The sequence below is a fragment of the Aspergillus pseudoviridinutans genome, assembly GCF_018340605.1.
Source record: "Aspergillus pseudoviridinutans IFM 55266 DNA, scaffold_3, whole genome shotgun sequence".
Taxonomy (NCBI): domain Eukaryota; kingdom Fungi; phylum Ascomycota; class Eurotiomycetes; order Eurotiales; family Aspergillaceae; genus Aspergillus; species Aspergillus pseudoviridinutans.
Genome location: NW_025091283.1, coordinates 2,821,419 through 2,846,486, shown reverse-complemented (window position 1 = coordinate 2,846,486; position 25,068 = coordinate 2,821,419). Strand labels below are relative to the sequence as shown.

General features: G+C 50.5%; 7 protein-coding genes across 7 annotated transcripts; 1 reads left to right on the top strand and 6 right to left on the bottom strand.

Moving 5' to 3' along the window:
- Positions 1–236: 236 nt before the first annotated feature.
- Asppvi_004710 (SEC14 family lipid-binding protein) lies at positions 237–1,805 on the bottom strand (the record flags this gene model as incomplete). Its single annotated transcript, XM_043300658.1, has 4 exons — positions 237–791; positions 852–1,232; positions 1,316–1,457; positions 1,552–1,805. The coding sequence occupies 4 exons, from the start codon at positions 1,803–1,805 to the stop codon at positions 237–239; spliced, it is 1,332 nt and encodes a 443-aa protein (XP_043156593.1).
- Positions 1,806–2,543: 738 nt separating this feature from the next.
- Asppvi_004709 (putative transcription factor (Snd1/p100)) lies at positions 2,544–5,412 on the bottom strand (the record flags this gene model as incomplete). Its single annotated transcript, XM_043300657.1, has 2 exons — positions 2,544–5,063; positions 5,275–5,412. The coding sequence occupies 2 exons, from the start codon at positions 5,410–5,412 to the stop codon at positions 2,544–2,546; spliced, it is 2,658 nt and encodes an 885-aa protein (XP_043156592.1).
- Positions 5,413–5,982: 570 nt separating this feature from the next.
- sod1 (superoxide dismutase SOD1) lies at positions 5,983–7,085 on the bottom strand (the record flags this gene model as incomplete). Its single annotated transcript, XM_043300656.1, has 5 exons — positions 5,983–6,005; positions 6,072–6,168; positions 6,226–6,377; positions 6,431–6,610; positions 7,073–7,085. 5 exons carry the CDS (start codon positions 7,083–7,085, stop codon positions 5,983–5,985), a joined length of 465 nt encoding a protein of 154 aa, XP_043156591.1.
- Positions 7,086–8,192: 1,107 nt separating this feature from the next.
- Positions 8,193–9,542, bottom strand: Asppvi_004707 (sedoheptulose-7-phosphate:D-glyceraldehyde-3-phosphate transaldolase TAL1; the record flags this gene model as incomplete). Its single annotated transcript, XM_043300655.1, has 7 exons — positions 8,193–8,429; positions 8,482–8,865; positions 8,920–9,084; positions 9,142–9,260; positions 9,323–9,334; positions 9,401–9,419; positions 9,504–9,542. 7 exons carry the CDS (start codon positions 9,540–9,542, stop codon positions 8,193–8,195), a joined length of 975 nt encoding a protein of 324 aa, XP_043156590.1.
- An 841-nt stretch (positions 9,543–10,383) lies between these two features.
- Positions 10,384–18,414, bottom strand: Asppvi_004706 (Beige/BEACH domain protein; the record flags this gene model as incomplete). Its single annotated transcript, XM_043300654.1, has 8 exons — positions 10,384–10,497; positions 10,550–10,714; positions 10,789–11,001; positions 11,068–11,373; positions 11,430–11,584; positions 11,639–15,428; positions 15,491–15,852; positions 15,915–18,414. 8 exons carry the CDS (start codon positions 18,412–18,414, stop codon positions 10,384–10,386), a joined length of 7,605 nt encoding a protein of 2,534 aa, XP_043156589.1.
- A 1,465-nt stretch (positions 18,415–19,879) lies between these two features.
- Positions 19,880–21,503, top strand: Asppvi_004705 (S8 family peptidase; the record flags this gene model as incomplete). Its single annotated transcript, XM_043300653.1, has 3 exons — positions 19,880–20,248; positions 20,317–21,255; positions 21,324–21,503. The coding sequence occupies 3 exons, from the start codon at positions 19,880–19,882 to the stop codon at positions 21,501–21,503; spliced, it is 1,488 nt and encodes a 495-aa protein (XP_043156588.1).
- Positions 21,504–22,932: 1,429 nt separating this feature from the next.
- Positions 22,933–23,806, bottom strand: Asppvi_004704 (putative ubiquitin conjugating enzyme (UbcC); the record flags this gene model as incomplete). The annotated part of the gene is made up of 3 exons (XM_043300652.1): positions 22,933–23,411; positions 23,477–23,603; positions 23,741–23,806. 3 exons carry the CDS (start codon positions 23,804–23,806, stop codon positions 22,933–22,935), a joined length of 672 nt encoding a protein of 223 aa, XP_043156587.1.
- Between the last annotated feature and the right edge of the window lie 1,262 nt (positions 23,807–25,068).

Sequence of the window (25,068 nt, the reverse complement as noted above, 5' to 3'; positions counted from 1 at the left end):
TGATGTTGCGTTGGCCGCCGCCGATAGCAAACACTAAGTAACGTAGCAAGATGCCGAATGGACATCTGCAATATGCGACTGGAAGGAATAAATGCAATCGTTTTTCTATGACATGCCCCGTTCAACGTGATCGGTCTATGTAATCGCCCATTGACGCCTGATGTATGTAGATTAAGCGACCGGCCCTGACCTGGACCAGTAAATGGAAAACCGAAAGGGAATTATTGTTTATGGTATTAAGCAGATACCGTCTGAGCATCCCCGTTAGCAACCTTCTCCGCGGCAACGATCTCCAACGCCACCTTTTCATTCTCCGACTGACCGTCGGATTGCTCTGCCGATGATGCTGCTGTCTCTAGGCTCGTAGCAGCCATCTTGGCCTCCAATTCTGTGTCCGGTATATTCGGGTTCTCTTGGTCCTTGGAAGGCATAGGCACAGGGACGGTCCTCTGTCTTCTCTTGCCATCGACCTTGCCCAGGATTTCGACGTGGTCGCCCTTGAAAAGGACGGGTCCCTTGGTGAAAGAGGGTTTGGTCTCGCCTTCGGCAGGAGGGATCTCTAGCGCGCCGACTAGTTTGCGTGCGGGCTCGTCGAGGTTCGGCATATCGCCCCACTGCCAGTCGAGTTCGCCGCCATATTGCTTGGGGATGCTGGAGGGGTCCATGAAGGAGGTGAGGGTGGGTTTCACCTCTGCGGCGGATAGAATGAAGATCTTGGAGGTGGTCACTGGGTCGAACCAGCGCTTGATCCAGCCCCAGACGGTGGGGAAGAAGGCGGGGGCGCCGATAATCTTGTAGGTAGATGTTAGCCAGCCGAGTCAATAGGTCGTGGAAGGAAGGGGAACACGTACGAAGATCCGGTCCAGAGTTTCCGGGTAATGCGCTGTAGCTAGCACGCTCGCATCCTGCATGTGCCCCTTCAGGTTCCAAAACTGCTTCAGCCCAACTCCGCTGACATCGACGATGTTCGTTGACGAGACGATCGGCGTCTCGGGGTGAGGCCGCGGCAGCTGAGTGCAGAGGGGCATGACGAAGCGGAGGAGGTTCTCGTAGAGGGCGAAAAGGCGCAGCAGACGCTGCGGCACCTTCGAGGACTGGTGCGTCTCTGCCGTCGAGGCGGGGTCAGTCATCGTGGAATTATAAGCGGCCATGTTCTTGCTGTTCAGATGCTTGATCTCGAACACATAAATGGGAATACCGCGCCGGTCCCGACGACCCGTCCATTGCGGATACTATATCCATACCGCGAACCAGGGTCAGCAATTCGTTCATCCACGGGCTCATTAAGCACAGGGCGTATAGGTGCCAGACTAACCATCCGTCTCGCGGCATCGTACGAGTCCACGTCGATGTTCGCATACAGGTCCTCGATGGCATTCTCCCGGCGCCAATCCTCTGTATCCTTGAACTGGCCCCAAGCGCCATTCACATCGAACTTGCGCGCGCGCAAAAACCTCCTGTTCGCAATAACATAACACCCTTCAGCATGCTATTCCTCCACAACACCCAACCGTAGAATCAACGAGAATTTGAACACAGGGGGAAACGCACAGCATAGTTGCATCATCGTGACTGGCCTTTCCACCCTCACCCTGCCCCTCAGGCTTATAGTACCCATTCCGCTCACACAGCGCTTTGAACTCCTTCAGCTTCTCCTCCTGGTCCTGCGTGAGGTGATTCAAGTGTCCAACGAGCCACGCCGTGCCTGCCGCCTGCGAAGCCGACACAGCCGGGTCGTTCTCGGCATATTCAGCCGGTTGTATCGAGGAGGCATCGCTCTCCGCCTGGCTACGCCACAAAGGCATTCTGAAAGTCGGTGCCTGATTCCGCGCTGCGTGGGAGACTCCACTCGGTTTCTCTTTTTTTATCTTTACCCCAGACTGATTAGATAAGATGCGCGAATGTAAGAAAGCGAAAGCAAGGGTCGCGGGGTGATTTGGTGCTGACAAGTAAACAACGCTTCGCTTGGTCTTACACCCCTCCGCGGCAAGCCCGGATGTCCTAAGAAAGGCGATGTTGTCGGATCGGCTAGTCCTCGCTGCGTCGGCAGTCCAAATGCAGTAGAATTCCAGCTGTGCACCGATATTCACTGCGCAAATCCAGCTGCGAGAAGTGATGCGGTTAAGGACCGAGAAACAGATCTTTTGCCCTGCTGGAACTCGTCGGAAAAGAAGTTGTTTGTTGCTCTGCATAAAGAGCGATTATGTCAGCATAAAAAAAGATCGATCCGATTATGCAATCGACGATCATCGCAGCAAACAATGAGAACACTACGAATTGATCGGCAAGCGTGAAGCATAGTGGACGAATGATTGTATCAAATGCCTCATTTTGATTATTCTTATTAGAACCTTTCCAGGGACATCCTATGCTGTATGCTAAGGGATATCATCAAGAAATACAGAAGAATATGACTGGCCAAAAGCAGAACGGCCAATCCTTTCAAAGGCATGAATGCATTTTACCTTGCCCGTAAATGTACAATCGATCCATTCGTCCAAGTCCCAAGCTTCAGAGCCATTCCCCTTGACGGTGCCTATCACTTAGTCCTCAGTGAGGTCTCCATACTCCCACATACCGCGTCTCTCCTGCTTAGCCTCGTCCTCGGCGCTGCGCAGGTTAGATAGAGTCTCGCTGGCAGCACGCTCCCAGGCCTTCAGCTTCCGAGGAACCATGGCCAGACCCTCACGGACAATTTCGGTGTTGATGCTCTGGTCCAGGCTCTTCGATACGGAAGGATCCAACAAGGTAACGTGCATCGTTCCGTCAGAAGCGACGTAGTCGACATTGGCGACCAATGTTCGACCATATGTCAATTCCTCAAGATAGCTGACGGCATCCTGGAGGTAATCGGCGGCGACGGGGAACTGCACGAAGGAGAGCACGGCGTCTGAAGCTTGAGCACGGAGCTTCTGGACGGAGAACTGGGGCTGGCTCAGGGGTCGGAGGCGGGACCATGGGAGGATCTCAGAGTTACCATAGTCGATGTATACAACCTCTGCCTGCTGCTTTTCACGGTCGTTGCGACGCACCCTGGCACGGTACCAGTCGCCATCCTCAGTAAACTTGGCAGCGACATAGTCGCCGGCCTTGGGTGGGCCAGGGAGCGGAGTGTCATTGGCCTTGTTCAAATGGAAAGAACGGAAGGCGCTCATCAGCTCCGTCAGGGCAGAAGTGCCTGTGCCAATCTGCTGGATCTTGATCTTTCCGGATGCGGGATCGACGTAGGTGACCATCACGTCCCGGTAGTCCTTGCGACGCTCGGTAGCCTCACCTTCCACGCCGTTGCTACCAATGGCAGGCTCCTCTTCAGCTTCCTCAGCTTCCTTGCTTGGATCCCAGTCGTGCCACAGACCCTTCCGGGCCTCCTTTGCCTTCTGCTCGGCTGCAAAGTACTCGGTGGCGTGACCGGACTGCTCGGCCGAGTAGGCATGAACCGTGGCCAGACCCTCCTCCAGAAGGACCTTGGCAAAGTCTTCCTTGTTGACGTACAGAGTGCCAATGAAGCMACCAACCTTGTCAATAGTTTCAACGTCGATCTCGACATCGCGTTGCATGCAGCGCTTGTTCGCCAAGTCATGGGCTTCCTGGCCAAAAGGTTCACCTGCTTCACCAGGATTGCGAGCTGAGCGGGGCGCACGAATACCAGACAAGACCAAGGTCAACTTGGCATTCTCGCGGGGCACAAGGACGGTAAAGCGAGATCCTGACTTGACGAAGTCCACAATGGCGGGGACACGCTTCTGACGTTGCAGAATCGAAACTTCCATCTTGGCCTTCTGCAAGCTCTCGGAGTAGTCCTGGTACTGCTTGGGCTTAGGCGGCTTGGGAGACCACATTCCCTTTCCGTCCTTCTGAGCGTCCGCCTCGGCGATAAGCAGGGAGTCATAGTCAGGGGAGCGATCCTCGTCGTCCTGGCGGTGACGAATGACCGAAGCATAGCCAGCCTCCACAAGCGCGAGAGCGATGTTGGTGTTGCCCTGAATCACGGTTGCGACGTCCCTCTCCTCGTAACCCTCAGTTGCAGGCTTCTTGCCGTTGATAGTAACCTTGACGTGTTTGCCAATGAGCCTCTTACGCACGAACTCCTTGGCATCCGCCTGGAAAGGTGCCTGCTTAGGATCGGACGGCTTGGGCTGTCTAACACTGCTCAGACTGATCTTCTTCTCCTCACCGGCCTTGTTGCGGAGGATCAGAGTGTCTGCGTTCAGCACTCGGTTGACAATGTAATCCTGATCGGCGGCCCCGCCAGCAGGACCTTTCGCGGCGACAAGTCCAGCGAACATGCCTTTCCTGTTATCCTTAGCCTCCTTCTCTGCGCGCCGGAAAGCAGCCATTTCGGCTCCGAGCAACGTTGAGTGGTGATCGAAGCAGCGGGCAAGACCGGCTTCCAGGAGGAACTTGGCGATATTGCCATTGGGGTGGAGGACAGTGGCGATCAGTTGTCCCTGGGGAGTGACGCCGAGAAGGGACACCTGGACCTTGCGCTGCAGGAGGCGCGTCTCGACGAATTGATATGCTTCGTCCCCGAAGGGTTCACCAGGCTGCTCCTTGCCCTCAGCATTGACCCGTTTCGCCGCTGGGGCCCGAACTCCCGCAACAGCAACGACCGTCTGCAGATGTTCCTCGGGCGACAAAAGCAGGCGCAATACTAGCCTGTCTCCGTTCAAAACTCTCTCGACAATGGCCTCGAGGTGCTTGTCTTTCCACTCATCAACCAGAGCTTTTGCGTCGTCGACCTCGTAGCTAGTCTCTGTGCGGCCCTTATCCGCCCCGGCCCACATACCCTTGCCTTCGGTACGGGCGTGGTCCTCCAGAGCGCGGAGTCGCTCAAGATATGCGAGTGTCTCTTCGGATTCGTCGCTGCGTTTGCCGGCCTCTTCACGGACGCGGGTCCATCCTTCTTGCACACTGATATCGGGCAGAGAGGCATCAAAGCCAGGGAGCTTGATTGTGCCGTAGTCACGCTTGGCGCCGGTAGGAATTGTGTAAAGGACCTGGAATTGGATTACTTTACCCACGAGGACCTCGCGGAGGAATTCCCGGGAGTGGAAGCCGTATGGCTAGAGATGAGTGAGCGGCAATTCAGAATAGCAGTTCAATCAAAGAGCAAGATATTTCTGAACGGCAATGTGTAGAGAAAATGTGCCAATTGGGTTTGCTGGTGCTGGAATGGGCGGAAGTAGAGGCCACCTAGCCAGAGACCAGAAGAATGGGATTTTAAAGCAACAAAGCGAGGTAGAGCAATTGAACAGCATAAATTCATAGACTCACCTCATCGCCTTCTCTCCTCAGTCTAGGAGCTGAGACATATGCGAGACTAAGGGTGCGTTCCTGTCCAGGATTCGTGACATGGGACAGGACAACAGTGTCGCCCGACAGGACAGATTTCACGCGGGCTTCCAGAGGCATGCTGAGGAAGCCACAGAAGAATTGGGACGATTAAGGGATCGACGGAGAAGGGGAAAAAGAGTTGTTGCAGCAACAATCAATTGTTTCCAGAAATTTTGAATGATATAATTAGAAGAAAGAAAAAGCAAAGACCAGGAAAGTGATGGGAGAATAAGGTCGAGGTGACTCGTGAGGAGAGCTTCCAGTTTGGGGCCACCTGACTTTCTGTGGGGGAAGCCGCTAATAGCCTAGCCAGGGGGGCAGTCCCCATTGGCGATATTGATAGGTGTCATTCAACTATGTACCTTATGTAACGAGATTTGGCAGTGAGGGAATAATTTTAGATAGATCTTGGATCATTTCATTGTCAAGTGAATTAATAGCTATATTGGCAGCAACTATTTCATTACAAAAGCACATCAATTCGTGAATGCTATCCAGCACCTAGATCTGAACAGCTGCAAGTCAAGAGTAGACCCCTTTCTTGGATTTCTTCCTCCTGGTACTTGAACAAATATCAATCTTGTTACTTTTCCTTCCCATTCTGAAGATGATCCAAGCACTTTTATGCTAATCAAAGTTGACTGGCGCTTAAGCGGCGATACCAATAACACCTGTTGAAGAGAGTCGGCAAGTTAACGTACATCCGTCTTTGTGTCAGTAGACTGAGATGAACTTACCACAGGCAGGACGAGCACCAGCGTTACCAGTCTTCTTGGACTCCTCGGTGCCACCCCTGCCAAGGTCGTCGGTACCGGCGTGAACGACCAGGGTCCGCTAACATTGTTGTCAGCTCACTATCAAATCCATGCATTACCGTCCGCAAAAACTTACGCCCAGAACGCTCTCAGCACCAATCAGCTTAACAAGCTTGTCCTGCATGGAGCCGACGGCGTTACCCTCGGCATCGGTCTGGAAGTTACCAAGATCACCGACGTGGCGCTCGGCGTCCTCGGGAGCACCGTGGGTCTTGCCAAAGGGGTTGACTAGACGTTGGTCAGTTCTGGTTCTCATAGAAATCACTGGTAAGAGGACGTACAGTGAGGACCAGCGGAGGTGCATCCGTTGGTGTTGTCACCGAACTGGTGGACGTGGAAGCCACGCTTGGCGTTGGGGTCGTTACCCTTGATGTTCCAGGAGATGGTGGTGGGAGAGTTCTCGTCGGCCTGCTCGAAGGTGACAGTGCCGGTGACCTTGGAGTCACCACGGACGACAGCAACTGAAAAGAAAGTTAGTCATCCTGCAAAGGTAGGAACGGCGCAATAGTATGAAAAGCTTCCAGAAAAAGGGAGAAGCTCGTTTGGATCGCTCATGTGCAATGATCAGAGCGTAACTCCATGGATACTGGTTGCATCAGATAAGGTAGGACCCGTCGATAGCTTCCCAACTCCCACTAGCCATGTAGGCCAGAGCAAGCCAGCAAGCCAGCAAGCATCAGCAGCGAGTAAGGAGCGAATAGAAGCATCCATTATCTGTTAAGAGCAGCCAGTACGCTCAGTTACCCCAGAGTTGGGATCCAACGACGACGGATGATAGGCCAGGAAGCTGGTGAGGGCTGGATCGCAAGGTGCTCAAATGTGCTCACTCAAGGTCCCCGGCCACGGTCGATCGTGGATCCAACTACAGGAAGAAACCAATGAAAAATACGAAAGGCAATATGAAATAAGCATAAGTCACCTACCAGCCTTGACCATTTTGACGGTGTGAACTTGTGTCTTGTGAAATATGACTTGAACAGAACAGAGATTCGAGAGAGTTGATGGCAGAGATGATGATGATGAAAGAAAAAGGACGAGGAGAAATCGAGAGGCAAACCTTGGGACGAGGGGTAATTTCTACTACCTACTAATAACTATAGCAGTCCTATTAGCTACTACTAGAGGGTGGATTCACAGTATCACTCTACTCCGTATTCGATAGGTTTCCAATCGGCCCAATTTCGTCTGCTTTCCATCCATGATGCATCCGCCTCGACTGCCCCTCCTCATTGGGGCCCTTGGGAGCTGTTGGCCTCTCAAAAGCGATGAAACGGTTACCCCCACCTGCGCTGGCGGGGTCGTCGGAATGACGTTTGTTTGTGTATTATCGTGTCAAGAGCTCGGATAAGCTGGCAGCTCTTCATGTAGTTGACGATTAGACAACTCAGTACCTCGGAACTCTGGGTATGTACTGTATTGTACCAAGTACCAAATATTGTTACTTTCCAGAGATCGATTCATAAGCCGTCCGGTCTCGACTGCGGATACAAGATACCCTCCTAAATCCTAACTGAGCGAGAGCTGCAGATCCGCGGAAATCGCTGCCATACTAAACCCGTAATCCCGTGATCATTATTTGTAAGCTAACCAACAAGCTGTGCGACCCAGTATCTAAGGAATGACTGCAGCTAGATAATTCAAGTGTCTCGATTGTGTTTGTACAGCGTTCATAAACAATGAGCTTTAGATATAAGCACGAAAATCATCTAATAACCTCAAGCCGTCCTTTTGAGTGAAGAGGTGGTTCAATTCCAGATGACGTACCTCGGGTATTGTACAGCTCCAGCTGTTCTCCGACCATGCTTCTTCGGCCTCATTTCTGAACATGTTCCTTCTATTAAGCCTACACAGAAACTACAAGGACCGAAGATAAATTTGATAAAAAATATGCCATGCCATTTCAAATGACGTGGAGAATTCATTACATGATTCATTCCTATCTACGAGGCCAATTTTTCATGCCGCCAATTTTAACACAGAAAGAACATTAGCAGGAAAAGAAACAGAATTCAACAGCAAGATAGATCAAGGCAATTTCTCAATCTAAGCCTGGATCTTCTGCTTGAGGAGCTCCTTGAGGGTGATGGCGTCAGCCGCGAACTTGGAGATACCCTCGCGCAGCTTCTCGACGGCCATAGCCTCCTCGTTGAACTCGAAGCGGAAGGTAGCCTCATCGTTGATGTAGCTGCGCTTGGGGATGTCGAGGCTGGCGGCGCCGGCGGCGTCGAGCTTCTTGGGGACGGGGGCTGTCGAGTTGTACAGCTCCTCGAGCAGATTGGGCTACACCTCTAGGTTAGTTTTCGTCCCGCGACGATTAGGACGGATAACATACCGAGATGGTCAGGTAGTCGCAGCCAGCCAACTCTGTGATCTCACCGGTGTTACGGAAGGAAGCTCCCATGACGATGGTCTTGTAACCGAACTTCTTGTAGTAGTTGTAAATGCTCTGAACGGACTTGACACCGGGATCCTCCTCGGGGCTGTAGTCGCGCTTGTGCGCAGCCTTGTACCAGTCCAGGATACGGCCGACGAAGGGGGAGATGAGGAAAGCACCGGCCTCAGCAGCAGCAATGGCCTGGACGAGGGAGAACATGAGGGTCAGGTTGCAGTTGACGCCGTGCTGAGACTGCAGGATCTGGGCGGCCTTGATACCCTCCCAGGTGGAGGCGACCTTGATAAGGATACGGTCCTTGGAGATACCTTGTTGCTCGTAGAGCTGCACAAGTCAGCCATGTCTCGTCATCTGTTGATTCGGTCAGGTCCGGCGTACCTTGATGATATGAAGGGCCTTGTCGACGGAAGCCTGGGTGTCGAAGGAGAAACGGGCATCGACCTCGGTGGAGACCTTGCCGGGGATGATCTCGAGGATCTTCTTGCCGAACTCAACGAGAAGGTTGTCGAGGGTAGCCTCGACCTGCTCGTCAAGAGTCTTGCCCTGTCGGGGGGTTCAGTAACAGATCAATATCACGCGGCCATTCACAGAGCGACGGACCTCTCTCTTGCCCTTCTGGACGGCAGCGTCGATCAGGCTGGCGTACTCGGGCTTCTTAGAAGCAGCCAGGATCAAGGAGGGGTTGGTGGTAGCATCCTGAGGCTTGTACTTGCCAATGGCTGTTGAGCAGTCAACATCGGAATCGAGGCTGAGCAATATTAGGGGAACGAAGGAAACATACTGGCGAAGTCACCTAGAGAGACGTGCTATTAGCCCATGTCCTTGCAGCCATCTATCCGCAATGATAGAAAGAACTCACCAGAGTCACAGACAACAACCTGTACAGACGGTAGACCTAGTGATTAGTGATCCCATCCTGATGTGGCGCAAAAAGGCCACGAAATAATTGACGTTGGACTTACGGTGCCAGTGGCCTTGAGCTGTTCGAGAGCGGAAGACATTGTGATGTAATGTGAGGAAGACAGTCAAGCTAATCAAACACAGGATAGATTGAGTCTGCAAGAGAAGTCGTTAGATGATAGATGGTGTGAATTGATATATATGAACTGTTTAAGAAGGGAAGAAGATCGAAGATGGAAGACGTGGCGAAAGGAGAATTGAAGTACCTACTTACTAAGTCGGAGGGGAGGGGGGAAGATTTGGCGGGCGAGAGACTTCCGCTGGTAAGGATGGATGAATCTATGGAAATGGAAACATTGGATAATGGTGGGATGGTGGGGTTATGACGGTATGCCTCATGGATGACATGATTCTTCACATATAACCGGTCAGCATCCATCATCACTCTCTACCTCTAGATACCATGTATTTTCCTCCCTCTTTTCAAAACAAACGAATTAGCCGATCTACAGGTGCTCTTTTCCATCCATTGTCATCAGCAATTATCCCGCTTCTCCCCGTTGCCTTCCCTTCTCGAACAACGTGTTTCTCGGTGCAGAGTGCTCCGATGTCCGGATAGCTCATGGTCGCTCCACTCATTACTCCCAACTGGGCCATGCTCAAATAGTCTAGGTGGTTAGGTGCCCTTTTTTCTTCACCGAAAGCCAATGGCGATCTAAATCACGGTTAAACAACTTTTGTTTTCCCCTCAAAAGGCAAAATAGCCGCCGCATGTCTCCCGTCTATCTATACGTGCTTTTTGATTCTATATACATACGGTTCAGTCATCCCTCCTAGGACACGACTGATTAAAGGATATGCGGGCCAACTCGGTCAAGACGATTTGCAGCTCGTGGGTAGATGACAGCGAAAGACAAGATCGCCAGATGGCGAAAAGATTCATTACCCAGGATATCGCTGCTCAACATGCTCGAGTAGCACAGCGATTTTGTAGAGTACCTCTTTAGTGTCGGCGAAAATCTTCAACGGCGTTGAACGCAATTCCACTCGTACTGGCTCAAGAGATAAGCTTGCTGTGTCATATCATAGGGACTGATGAGCCACTTACCACTCTTCCAGCCTCATCACCTGTGTACACCACGTGAGGAAGGGTCAGAATGCAGCTGATTCCCGCGGAGATATTGGCGCCATTGTCTCGATTGTTGTCAATGTGGTGGAGTTGCCGAATGAGTTCCAACTCGAAACTTCCGTCCCGAATGATTTTGTTCCATATCTTGAGGTTGCTCGTTAGCCTTCAACCCGGAGGGAGAGAAAGGAGAGCTTTCGAAAAGAGTCAGGGAATCTCACGTTGACAACCCCCTTTCTATGACCTGTGAAGATGAGCTCGCGTTCCTGCCACTCATTATCCAAGCCTTCGTAGAACACGCAGGACACAACACGATCGTCAATCGATTCACACACGTCTTGGTCGAGCAACAGCGCTCCGTTCAGTGTATAGATACTGATGCGATTTCCACGGCAAACCATAATCTCTCCCGTTACATCGTTTATCCGGGCACACTGGGCTGAGGTCAACCTTTGTCGAGAATAACAGGATTGCATTATTAATCGGCGGGCATCACTTACGTCAACTGGACCGCTAGCTGGGAGCTCCCGGACAAAAGTATGCTGATTGAGGTCCCAGAGCATGATCTGGCCATCTGTGGAGGCGGAAAGCAGGGCGCTGAACGAGCGTGAGATGGCGAGAACATTGACAGGGGTGCGATGTCCAAAAAGTGATCCTGCGGGCTGCAAGTCTACAGATTTGGCAGTTGAGTTATATGTCCATATCGAGACAACACAATCTGTGCCCGAGGTGACCAATGTCCGGGAGTCTGCGAAAATCGTACAGGACAATTGCCCAATATGTAGATGCTCGAAATGGCCAAGAATCTGTGCTTGTTAGTATACACCGAGACAGCCTATTTGAGTAGCATGCGCATAGTTACCTTCCGGCTGTCCGCAGAGTAGAACCGAACACTTCCATCAAAAAATCCCCATTCCATATATTTGTCATAGTTGGGAGGGATATTCAGTCTGAGCGGAGCAGCACAAAGCAAGCGGTCATGCTTCATCGATAAGGTCGAAACCTGTTCTCCGATATCTTTATCCACCATTAGCGCCCAAGACCAGAACCGCAACAGACAAGGAGCCTTACCTAGCAGGGAAAGAGGAAGCTGTGTAAGCGATTCGGCTAGGCGATCAAGTCGTGGAACTTTATGCCGTGTATCTTCTCTCGGAGGGTGAGGACGAGTGAAAATTTGGTGCGGCGTCTGGCCAAAGTTGTGAATGATACCAATTGTGGCCAGCCGTTCCACAGGGTCATCGATGTTATCAATATCTTTCGCCCCTTGGTATGAAAGATGATGGAAGACATTGACCGCCTCAATTGCGGCCTCTCCTTTTTGCTTACAGCCAAAAACGAGGTCAATCCAATGATGCAGATTCTCACTCACGTAAGGACTCTCCAGCGCTTCGCGATGCTTTGCGATGAAAATCTTCGGATCGCCCTTAGCCCACGGCGGCAATTCCACCGAATCGATAGCTGTTGTCATATTCTGGAGAAGACCGAAATCGTACTTGTTGGAGTTGACGAGAAATTCTGGAAGATAGAAGAACTCTGGGGTCAATTCTCTGACATCAGACATGTTGCCACGGGAGGCCGATTCCCACGCTTTTCCAATGGAATAGAAGAGACGGTCAGCGTGATCGAATGTTCCACCCTGGAGGAGGAGATATGATTTTACAAAAGGTTGCAGACGAATGAGATACGAGCAGACAATCATTGCCGAGGAATAGTGCGTTCCATAATGGAATGGCGGAGAGTCCCCGTCGCCCATTTCTGCGAAAGCCTTGTACCGTTCCCTAAATTCGGCCTCCCGCTCCGGTGTCTGGCATCCCATAGGTTTTGACAGGTCACGAAAAGCTTTGGGGTCTGTTAAGTCCAATTCTTCGCTAGTGTAATCCGCCAGCACCCACGGGAAGACTGGGTACTGTGTCAGGTCGTTAAATGTCCTTCCAGCGAGCGTGTTGATCAACATGAGATAATGGAAGTTGGATATTTCGCCCTTGATCCATTTCCGTGTGGCCGGGTGCACAGGCGAATGACCGAAGACACTGGCAAATTTGGACCCGAAGGACTGCGGCGCATCCTCCTGGCTTCGAAGGGTTTCAAATCTCCACACATCTTCCGGCCGCGAGTGGCCAGCACTACCCGTCACTTGCGGAGCCTTGCTCGCGAGTTGGCTGCATAGATTATCTCGGGCTCGAGAAGAGATCAACGTCAGCAGGTAGCTAGTACCGTCCGTGAAGAAGACCTCGAGAGCGACATCACGGAAAAGGAATCGTCTTTTGGAAACGCTGACCAGATCAGACCATTTCCAGCTTCTGGTTTCGTGTTCCTGTGTCCTGCGCTCAAAGGATTCTCTGCCGGCAATCATGCGAACGTAGGGATCACGCTCATCCGAGGGTGCTTGCCAGACGTTCACTATCTCACCATCTGACCTTTGAAAGAAATTATCCAAGATATAGATGTGATCTTTGCCGAGGATCAACAGGCCCTCGCATGCTTCCAAGCCAATAATTCGAGACATATTGCATACATTTTCTACCTGATCGCCGCGATGCAGACTTCGCATCACCTTTCTGTTTTTATCTTCATAGTCTTCGAGGTCAGCCTTGGGATCATCGATCATCTCAAAGCTCTCTTCCAGGACACTTCTACTGTCAGAGTGGGCATCCTGCTGATTGTTGTCCATATTCTCTGCGGCCATGACCGTAGGTGTCAAGCCTGTTGTATTACCGTTGGGCGATGGTTGCACCTGGGTGTCAATTTTGATAGCTGGTGGTTCCGATGCTTTCCTTTTCGGTTGATAATCTTGTCGTTCTCCCGACTCATCAGGTACCATGCGAAGTCGCATACGGCTTCGTCCTTCTGTCTGGTCTAGGCGCCATTTCCTATCCTTGTCTTCTGCAAGGATACCTCCAGACCGCTTTAGATCCATGGTCATGTGAGAGAATGCCGTCCACATGAATACTGAGTTATCCTGCTGATCCTGCAGCGCTCGTTGATGTTTCAAAAACTCAGACGCCGATATGTTTGAGACCCAATGGGGAAAGGTTGTCTCGTGTTTACGTGTCACCTCTTCACTGAGTTTTTCTAATTGATTCCAGTGTCGTAATTTCTCCTGGCGCTTGGAGGCTCTTGCACGGGTTGAAGAGTCAATGTTTGAGCTCTCTTCTTGGACGAAAGTCTCCCATGACCTAGACAGCAGCCCGAGAAACATTGAATTGAGATCGTCCCGATGACCATCGACCCACTGTAGGAAAGCTTTGTCTTCCATACCTACAAGGGCTTCAAAGCCTTCAGAGAGCCGTTTCTGCAGGGGAATGGCAGCGTGACTCAAAATAGCAGCCATCTCAGCGGGCTTTTGCACGAGAATGACTCTCCACAAGCACGCTGCAGCAAGGCGAGTGTCCCAATCTTGGCTGATCAACTTTGTGTAGAGGAGGTAGCACAACAGCCGCAGATAATCTGATGGCACTTCACCTTCGAAAAGCAGGACCACTTGCCAATAGCTCAAGCGATTCAAGAACTCACAAGCCTCTTTGTCGTCGACTTCTGATAATTTATGCAGAACAACACGGAACAGAGTGGACCGTATTGTTGTGACCGCTTGGCTACAGAGCCTTACACTCTTCAAACTTGAAACATTCGACTGCTGCAGGTATTCCAGGATTGCGCCCACAAATTCGAGGGTGTGAGTTGCGCCGTCAATGAACCAGCCCTCAAATACTGCTTCTCCAATATGGGTTGCAAAACGTCCCATATTAGAAAGCGCTCGCGGTTCCAAAATAAGTTGCGGCTTAGAGATTGTAACATCCCGCAGTCTGGAAAGGAGGCTTCGCAATATCCAGGAGTTGAAATACGCCTGTTGCTCAAGGGAGCTCGTCGGCGTCTTGAGGTATAAACCAAGTCCAGCAAAATCCTTTCGCTCTAGCAATTGATCGCAGAACACAGATAGAACTAGACTTAGAATTGCTTGCACAAGAGGATGGCTTGTAGCTGACATGTCAGGAGAAGGCCCGAGCGGTATGAAAGCTTTGTGTATACGTGCGAGGGAAGGTGATAACTTGGTTCTATCTGATGAGACGAGGATGAAAGATGATCCGCGTCGCAATGGACCAGCTTGTCTATCACGACTGCTCGACGCTTCAACTGTTGTGGTGTGCAATCCTGCTGTTCCACTTGAACGCGGTCGAACAGGTAAAGCATGATCATGGGAATTGCTTTTAGCAGCACGAGACTTGAGTTCAAGATCTGTGCTTGAAATGTTTGAACCAACAACAACCGGAAATGTCACATATAGCAACCACTGCACGTAATCTGACTGTGCAGCAAAGTCCCGGAAGTCGGCAGATTTCTGATGTAAATCAGCAAACAACCCAACAACGGCGTCCAGGAGAGAAATTTGCTTTGTGAGTTCAGTCACCCGTGTAGTCAAGGACGCGGGAGGAGATTCAAGCCGAACTGGGGACTCTCGCTGAGATTTGGTGCCATGGACAGCAGAGGAAGATAATTCGTCAGCCGATATTAGACTTTGTAATCCCAATTGCATCATTTCCATGAGTACGGGAAGAATTTCAGGAAAAGCAACTCGGGGCTGGCCATTTGACGATAGGATCTGTATCAATCCCGGTCGATCGAACGGTTGATCCAGCCTCATATCGCCGCTATCGAGTCCAAACAGGATGCCAAGACAAATACACCATATGGCGGGTACCTTCCACCAGCTCCTCAGACGATGTCGCATGATAATATAGCCTCCAGTTTTCTCGGAGAATCTCTTACTGTAGACATCACCATGGCTGACTATCAAACGAGCTAAGATCTTGGTCGCAAGGGCAACGATTTCAGGTTCATCCTCACAAATGAGGTACAGAAGCCACTACAGCAGCAAAAGGTCAGGACAGCCGATGAATATACGATGTAGGTGACTTTTTCCCATACCTTGTTCGTCACAGATCGCGCAAACTTTTTGAGTGGTGTAAGGTCATGAGAATCGCAGAGGACGGAAGAGTACATTCGTAGCATCTCAACAGCTATCTTTGTGCTTGATTCGTAGTCCCCTCGCTCCGCAAATGCTGCAATCTGTTGAGAACCGGCGTTGAACCGCAGACTCTTTTTTTTCTGGAGTCTGCTCGGTGCTCTGGTCTTGTGAATAGCATAAGTGATGAAGAGAGCCAAGGAACGCAAGAGATCTGCAGAAAGACAGCTTTCCATGAGAGATCGAAATGCAGAAATTAGAAGACGAAGGGATTCAGAGGTGAACTCGTCACCCTTGAGCGCCTCTAGTAACCTCTTGTTGACGCCTATAGGAGTCGTCAGCGAGGAAAGCAGTGTAGAACGCGCAAAGGGAAAGGAATGAACCTACGCATGCGAGAAAGACGTTTTGCATTGAACCGACGATAGTTACTTTCGCCAGCGAATGTGGAGAACTGAGAGTAGTATAAACTCAGTTGAGCGGAATCCCCTAGTCTCCAGATGTCAAGATCCACGAGCAATACCCTGTAGGCCAGTGGATTTGTAATTATCGATCGGTTTGGGTGCTCGAAATCGTATCCGACGAATTTGAGAGTCAGTCGGAGAAGATCAAGACCCAAAGCATACCGTTCCTCGAGATTGGAGCAAATGCTAGAAGCCCTACTTGTCGCGGTACTATTCCCCAGCCCAAATTTATCTCGAAGTATCGCTGCAAGAATCCCGTACCCGTTTTCCCTTTCCATAGCTTCACTATTTCGCCAATTGTCCTGTACAGCTTCGTACAACGCTTCAACCGCAAGATTCAAGCATTCCTTGGTCTTTGCGGCGTGCACCAGACTCAGATGGACCGCCGCACAACCTCCGATGCGCCAACTGACGTCGTCAAGTGAATGAGGAACTGAAACAACCGGATCGCCTGTCAAAACACCCATGCCATGGGCCTGCGTCAAAGCGTCGTTCAACGACGGGATGGCACCATTGGCAGCTACTGCATTGCCGCCCGCCTTCGTCAACAGATGCAGATTCTTGATGGCTTTCCTGGAAAGACTCTTGATGAGCTGAGACTCATCAATGTTGTTGTTATCGTCATCATCTAACACGGACATAGGTGAGATGTTAATCAATATCGACCCCTCACGGATCAGAACGCTTGCTTTTCGCCGAATCGCAGTGACGATGTCTGACGCTTCCTCCTTGCCAGGGTGCAGATGCTCGTTTCGCAGGTTAAGTGTCGCGGAGGCCTTATAAGTTTGAAAAGAGCCCAAGCAATCTTGGAAATTGCCAAAATATCGAGGGCCCAGATTGTAAAAGACGGCAACCATATCATCACTGTGGGCTTCCTCAAAGAGGAGCGCATTCGCCAGGGACCAGCGTGATACGGACACAGCCTTTCCAAGTTTCATCGCCAAATCCTGGGGGGTGCCAAAGAATGCCTGCACACGTGGCAATCGATTAGGAGTATTAGATACGGGCACACACGGATAGTCAATCCTTAACTGCTCGACAAATTCGCCATTAATGAACAAAGAAGCCCGGGAATGCGATGGTGGCCTGGGCTTTTTATGAACCACACATATGTGATACCAACGGTTCGGTTCGAAAGCCATCGACTTGAATCGAACACTAGGGCGAGTTCCTCTGATTGAAGTTTGTAAAATAAAGTTGCGAGTATCTCTCTCGAGATACGCCAGTAAAAAACATGATTGACTCGCGTCAAATGCGCCAAATATTGTAGTGTGCGTACTTGGATCGAACCTATCAAATCGGGCCCACACTGCAATAGTGTAGCCTGAGGAAGTAACAGGAGGGAATGGTCGACCCAAGGTCGAAAACTCCAAGGAGGAATACCCATGGAGTGACATGTCGAACTGTATCAACGGGGGTTCTTTGGAACACTTTAGAACATCGACGAGGAACCGCAGCATCCTTGCACAACCATGGGCTTGCCGATACAAGGTAGCCGCATCCTCCAGACTAGTCAATCCTTGAGCACAGAGAAGTTGAGCCAGATCCTGGTAAACTGTTCTCTCTGACTCTGGGCGGTCACTTCCGAACAGAATAGGCAGTATTGAACTTAATATCCCAGTGGCGTGCAACGCTGTCAGATTTCTTTGAGACTGATGTGCCAACTGACACAGGCAGGCGGGTAAAACTAGTCTCTGAACTCTGTAGTCGGAAGGAGAGGACGCTGATTGCTTCAACCACCCTTTCAGAAACGGACCCAAAAGTTCCGGCACCTCGACGGTCTCCGAGCTCCCAACGCGTCGATCAACCTCCGCCTTCACATCCTGCTGAAGCAATTCCTCGACGGATTGAAACTTCGCTTTCAGTGTCGTGAAGATACCAGCAACCGCTTCCTGGCAGAGAGCCGCGGCCAGGAAGCCGCCATAAAATTGTTCCGTGTCACCTTGAGCGCTGTTAAATTTTGGGACTATTATGTCCAGTGCTTCCTGCAGAGCTGCTGTACCTCCGCCCGATATCCGCTTGGCGAAGTAACGCTTGTTCCCGAAATTCCCCTTCAGGCTTTCAGCGAGGACGGCTAAAGCATCTTTGTAGAGGGTTAAGAGAGATCTTCTCTCTTCTGCTGATAACTGTGTCGGCTCGTACAGATGCGAGAGCTGCTTCGCGAGCTGCAGTAGCGTCTCGAAGCCATCAAGATGTCGAAAGGCCTCCTGGGCTTCCCTTGGACGATCATTATCAAGGAAAGTGTGACGCAGACGTAGCAAAGATTCAGTCGCGGTATGAAATTGCTGCGAGGCAAACGTCTGCTTGTCGCAATTATCGCAGGTAGCTTTGAGCTCGTGAATAAGTGGCGCTAATTCGGTGGCAGCAGCTGATTGTTCCGTCGACGAGGAAGTGGAGGAAGGAAAGTTGGAAGTAGGCTTGCTCATCTCGCCGCTTAAGCTTTACCCTCGACTATCGACCTGATGGCCAACGACCATCAGACACCATGAACCTGCTCTTGGCGTTATGATGAAGGCGGTCTGCATTGGTATGTGTACTGCTACCAAGTCGGCCTGGAGAAATCAAACGAGTACCTGCTGGCCAGCAGACGAGTAACCGTGCGATAATGATGACTGAAACCTAACGAGGGGCAGACAGCTTCTGTTAGATTACCAATTCAGGGAATTTCTCAGCTTCGAATATAGTCTAGACTTACATACTATCGAATTTAATCCTTGGCTCAATTCCGGTGTCAGTCAAAGCATCCCTTCTCTCCTCACGACCGCGGGGAAACACACCAAACCGAAATCTGTGGCTGAGTGTCCAATCTTCCTTCCTCGAGCGGAGACCATCAGGTGACGAAAGTGGCCATTCCTGTGTGATAGGCTGATAGCTATTATTGGACAGCTATCGATATCGATAAGCATGGAGGCCTTATCACTCATGTCCAGGGTGTTACGTTATGTAAGTTGCGGGTATCACTCCCGTACGCAGGCAGGCACCTAGTAACATTACCTGCTTTCCTGGCAGTTTTAGTTGTCAGGCGAGCACTTGAAGGGAGCACGCGACTTGATGGTTATATTGCTCTTCTGAAACTCCGCTCCGTAAGAACCCTGGACTCTGTGGCTGAGTATATTCTACAGGTACCTGCAGTGTATAAGGTACTCACTAACCTCAGGTACCTACCTTACTAGGTAAGTATCTATATACAGGGAACACTCAGTTAAGGCTGCCGAAGTTGTTGTGAGGGCGTAAAATTGCATATACTGTTCAGCGTCATCTTCAGCTGATGAGCTTGTCAACTTATCATGATTGAGTCACTCTTAATACTCCGTATCTGCCTTGCACATGAGGAATGATAGGTTAGGATGAAAGTACCTAGTACCTAGGTAGCTAACCTTCTGCTCCACCCGGCTACGCCTCACTCCGAGTCACTAAGGTACCAGATAGCAAGGTACAGACCCAGCCTTACGGAGTAAGCTGGTACGAATACAGGGCAATTCGTAATTAGCGCTCTTATCTTTCCAGGTTGAGGGGAATTTTACGTACCATGATAGAAGGATTTACCATATCATGATGCGGATGATCAATACCATTACCGTTCCGTTACCTACCGCCCATCCGCCATACCCCAGGTCTTACCCGCCGCGCTAAACTGGGCTGATCGACAGCCAGTCAGGCTGCGTGCTCCAGGTCATCTGCCGTAAGTTACGGTATCCCAGGTTGCATCATCCTCTGCTGCCCTTGCCTGCTGAGGAGTCCATTAGTAGGTAGTTCTCCTCTTCTTCTACTCCAACCTTCCCCATCCTCGACTTCATCCTTCATCTCTCCTTCATCCAACTTCAACCACCTATTCCATCTTTCATCTTATTATTCCATCTGTTTCCGGACTCTTTGTCCTAGTCATCCATCATGAAAGGCTATCTCGGCCTTTCTATACTCCCGTTGCTCGCCGCGGCGTCCCCTGTTGTTGTTGACTCCATCCACAATGGAGCCGCCCCCATTCTCTCGTCCATGAACGCCAAGGAGGTTCCAGACTCCTACATTGTTGTTTTCAAGAAGCACGTCGATGCTGTGTCCGCGGCTGCTCATCACTCTTGGGTGCAGGACATCCACAGTGCTCAGAACGAGCGGGTCGAGTTGAGGAAACGATCTCTCTTCGGGTTCGGTGATGAGGCCTACCTCGGTCTGAAGAACACCTTCGACATCGCCGGCTCGCTTGTGGGCTACTCAGGACACTTCCATGAAGATGTTATTGAGCAAGTTCGCAAACACCCTGATGTAAGTGGCCTGATAGAACCCTTACGTAGTCACTGCATGGAGCCATAAGCTAATCGGAGTCATTCCAGGTTGATTATATCGAGAAGGACTCCGAGGTTCACACTATGGAGGATCCCACTATCGAGAAGAGCGCTCCTTGGGGTCTGGCCCGTATCTCTCATCGTGACAGCCTCTCCTTTGGTACATTCAACAAGTACCTATATGCATCGGAGGGCGGCGAGGGTGTTGACGCCTACACCATTGACACCGGCATCAACGTCGACCATGTTGATTTCGAAGGTCGTGCCCAGTGGGGTAAGACCATTCCTACCGATGATGAGGATGCTGATGGCAATGGTCACGGAACGCACTGCTCTGGAACCATTGCCGGTCGGAAGTATGGTGTCGCTAAGAAGGCCAACCTCTACGCCGTCAAGGTCCTCAGATCAAGTGGCTCTGGTACAATGTCTGATGTCGTGGCCGGCGTCGAGTGGGCTGTCAAGTCTCACCTCAAGAAGGCCAAGGATGCCAAGGACGGTAAGATCAAGGGATTCAAGGGCAGTGTTGCCAACATGAGTCTTGGTGGTGGCAAATCCAGGACGCTTGAAGCCGCTGTCAATGCTGGTGTTGAAGCTGGTCTTCACTTTGCTGTTGCTGCCGGTAACGACAATGCCGATGCCTGCAACTACTCTCCAGCAGCTGCCGAGAATCCCATTACTGTTGGCGCCTCAACGCTCCAGGATGAGCGTGCCTACTTCTCCAACTATGGAAAGTGCACTGATATCTTCGCTCCTGGCCTCAACATCCTCTCCACCTGGATTGGCTCTAAGCATGCTGTCAATACCATCTCCGGCACTTCGATGGCGTCTCCCCACATTGCCGGTCTGCTGGCTTACTTTGTGTCTCTGCAGCCTTCTAAGGACTCTGCCTTTGCTGTGGATGAGCTCACTCCTAAGAAGCTGAAGAAGGATATCATCGCCATTGCTACGCAGGGCGCCCTCACAGACATCCCGTCTGACACTCCCAACGTAAGTTTTCAGCTCTATGATTCGAAAGTACTTGTGTGAAGAGAAGAAAGAGCTAACAGCTTCTACAGCTCCTTGCCTGGAACGGTGGTGGGTCTTCCAACTACAGCGACATCGTTGCAAATGGCGGCTACAAGGTCACTGCCTCCGTCAAGGATCGCTTCGAGGGTCTTGTTCACAAGGCCGAGAAACTGCTCACCGAGGAGCTTGGTGCCATCTACAGCGAGATTCACGATGCTGCTATTGCATAGATGTGGAGTCTCATGGTTCAAGGGCATGTATTCATCTTATGGGACTGGGGAACAGGCCGTTGATGAGGGAACACTGGCGCACGTTTTGTCTTTTGCTCTGGCTATATGCAGTTGTCGATGCATTGATTGCATCGTTTATTTACTCTCATTTCTACCGTAGTATACACGTCAACAACCCATACTTTTTGATGACTGGTTTAGAGGTTTGTTTGCACGCTTCATCAGATTGGCAATTTAAGAATGCGCAATTCCACTTAGGTTCAGCATCTAGTCAACTGTACATGAAATGATCTCGAGCTCTGAAACTCGTTGATCAAATGGTTTGAGGTCGGCGCTTACGCAAGGATGTGTCACGCGGATATCAGCACCATATGGTTTTCCTAGTTTACGCAATTCTGCTACTGAAGTGCGTGATTGATTCTGTATATTCGTCAAGCAAAAAGCGAGCCACCGTGGCCCAGACAGCTGGTTGTTGGCCCCACCGCTTCGTAATATATAAACTCCCCGTCCTAGGTATGAAAAGTGTTCAAATCACTCGTTCCATGAGCCTTGAACGGAAAGACTTCAGACAGCTAGTAGCATCTTCTCTCCTTGATCCGCAAAGACACAATATGCGAAACCATAATAATGACAGTAGATAGAGCTAACACAGACACTTCTGGGACTGCGTTTGACACACACCTGACACCATGCATTCCCTCTGCTTACCCGAAACTACTCCTGTATCCTGTACGACGTGCGATGGATCCGCATGAACCGAAAAGGGCACTTACCTTAGCTCATGACAAGGTTTTTGGTTTCTGTGACTCATGCGAGGTTATTATGTCAATGTTGCAACTTACAGGGCCGGGGCGTATGACCTGTGGCAAATGGAAAAGGAGGGGCATGGGATTGATGGATCAGGGGTATCTGCATGGATAGTGGTCTTTGACGAGTTGGACCATGTGTTTGGTGACCTGGTACCTTTCTAGGACTCGCTGTAGGTAGGGGCTGTTGTCGTGACATCTGTCCTATATCCGTGCTAGCATGTTTGGGAAGGAACATTCGCTACAGTAGAAGAGTTCACAACTGTTCTTACCAAAGGGGGTAGAAATGGATACAATCATAGTGGAATGGAATGTGTCTTGGAAAGTTCCTTGCATCCGAGACTACATACAATGCAGCAAGAATACATCAGGTAATGAACCAAAGAAAGCAGCAATGATGTTGGTACAACTGTCCGATAGGAAGCAAAGATACCCAGCTGTAATGGATAAATTTATGATAGATATGGCCGTGAATCAATAAAAAAAAGCCCGTAGCACGCCGATGCGCCTGCGCTATGCATAGAAAGCCCATAAGATCTTCGCCACAGAAATGAGACCCGCAGAAGGACAGTGATCAAAAGAATCAAAATTCAAAAATCGCGAAAGCAGCGACAAAATCAGGCTCAATCCTGGTCGTCTTCCTCATCGTCACTGCCGGTATCCTGGTCGTCAAGATCCAAGTCCTCGTCTGAGTCACTTCCCCCAAACACGTCGCTGTCGACTTCACTGTCGGCCCAGAAATCTGCATCGTCGGCCTTCTCTGTAGGTCTGTTCATCGAGGACTCATGAGTGGGCATGACGAACCCTTCAGGAATATCCTTCTTCGACTGCTCAACATCCTTCCTCACCAGCGCCTTGTAAGATTCAAGGTCCTTTCGTAGCATGACACCGGCGTCAACATTGGCAGGCGACGACACTTCCGCATCATCTAGGAGTGATAGGATCGAGATAAGGACAGACTCGACACGTTGAGCGGGCGACCAGCGTTCCGAAGCCAGCTCGCCTGACATCTCATCCTCACCGGGCGCGTGTAGGATAGATATGCAGAGTTTGCCGTCTGGATAGATGTTGGGGTGGTAAAGAGGGCGGAGAAACCGAAACTCTACATGAGAAGTTATGAAAGTCAGTGCTGATCGAGACGAAGACAAGGAACACAGGAGAGCTCACCAGGCGGGGAATATGGGTAGTTCTTGGAGAACTTCATGGACGCTTTGAAGTAACCGCCGTAGTACAGAGAGTCCGGATTCAGTACGATAAGGCCGACATTCCAGTTGAAGATATCTTCGTCATTGAGCTGCCAGGTCCATGTCAGACTGGATGTCATTATCTGCAAGGATACAGGCGGCAGTAGATCAGGTATTCCCGTAGGTCCGTGATCTCCAAAGCCTGATCCCGTAGCCTGAACATATCCATATAATAGGCTAGGCGTACCTCGATGTTTACCCAATCCTCCTTAGCCAACGCCTTGTATTCGTTCATCAAAATACGCTCCGCCATGGCGGCGACAAAGAGTGAAGCGGCTCGCGAGGGTTGATTGGAGGGACAGAGATGGTCTGTCAAGGAGGGCGTTGCAAAGCAGGTAAGCCGAAAAGAGGCGGCAGAGTAAGCTGGCTAGCACCTTGTCAGAGGTGAATAATAAAGCAAATGCTAGTGAATGACACGAAAAGAACGGAGGAGGAAATAACATGGGCAGCTCACGATGGTCGCCTGAACGATCAAAGGCTGCCTTGGGGTTTTGGCCATTGGCTTTCCTCTTTGGGTTACGGTGCCGGCGTGGCAATCCATGACGGAAAGACCCGGGGTGGCGCTACACCAGAATAGGAAAAATTGCTGCATGCAAAAGGCAGTCAGGTTCGGAGAGTGGCTGGGCAGGCAGCCATATCTATCTAGCCGGTAAATTATCACAAAGGCTTTATCAGCATCAATCAGAAATTTTCCTTCATTTTTTATCCATTCCAACCTTGAAATTGTATCTTACACATCGACTTGGACGTCAGACCAGTCCTACGATATCTCTTTGCGTAGACCCATTACAGCGTAGTATCTGATGCTATCGTACTACCTCAATTGTGAGAATCAGATCATCTCCGAGTCGGGATGGGAATAAGAGGAGCTCTCCAAGTAGGTTGAATAATCTATCAAAGCAAGCGCGAAGTTAGAGAGTGCTCCTTCGTCTTAGGATGTCATAATAATGCATGGTAGTGTTGGTGGATATGATATTACGGCAGTAAGACAGTATCTTGTCACATCGTATTCGTTAATCTCATCCCATTGTTTGATAGGATCATGGAGCACAGGCACCTCCGTGAGTCATGCGGCGTGCCCCCAAGTCTGCGACAATCCTGGCTAGCGCGACTATATTGACAATAACGCCCTCCGTCGGAATCCTAATTGATGAGACGAGCGAGATATGATGGAGGTACCAGCACTCGTCGATGTTGATCTGCAGCTGCTTGTATTTGGAAATGTGTTTCTGCAGAGTATGTATACCTCTCTATCGGAGTCGGTGTGATGAGCGGGCGAGATCCTGCAGGAAGCAACAAGTGATCTCACGGTTCATCACTTGCTGTGATGCTGACTTCTTTACAATGGGAATACTTATGTATTCTGTGCCTATCTAGTCATGATAGAGGACAAGAGACGGTACAAGCATAGGCAAGATGGTCTTCAGGATTTGGATGGAACTGAATCTTATTAAAACCTACCATCGTCCTCTGTTCATGGAGTGTGATGATAAGGCCTCCGTTTCCTAGGCAGCT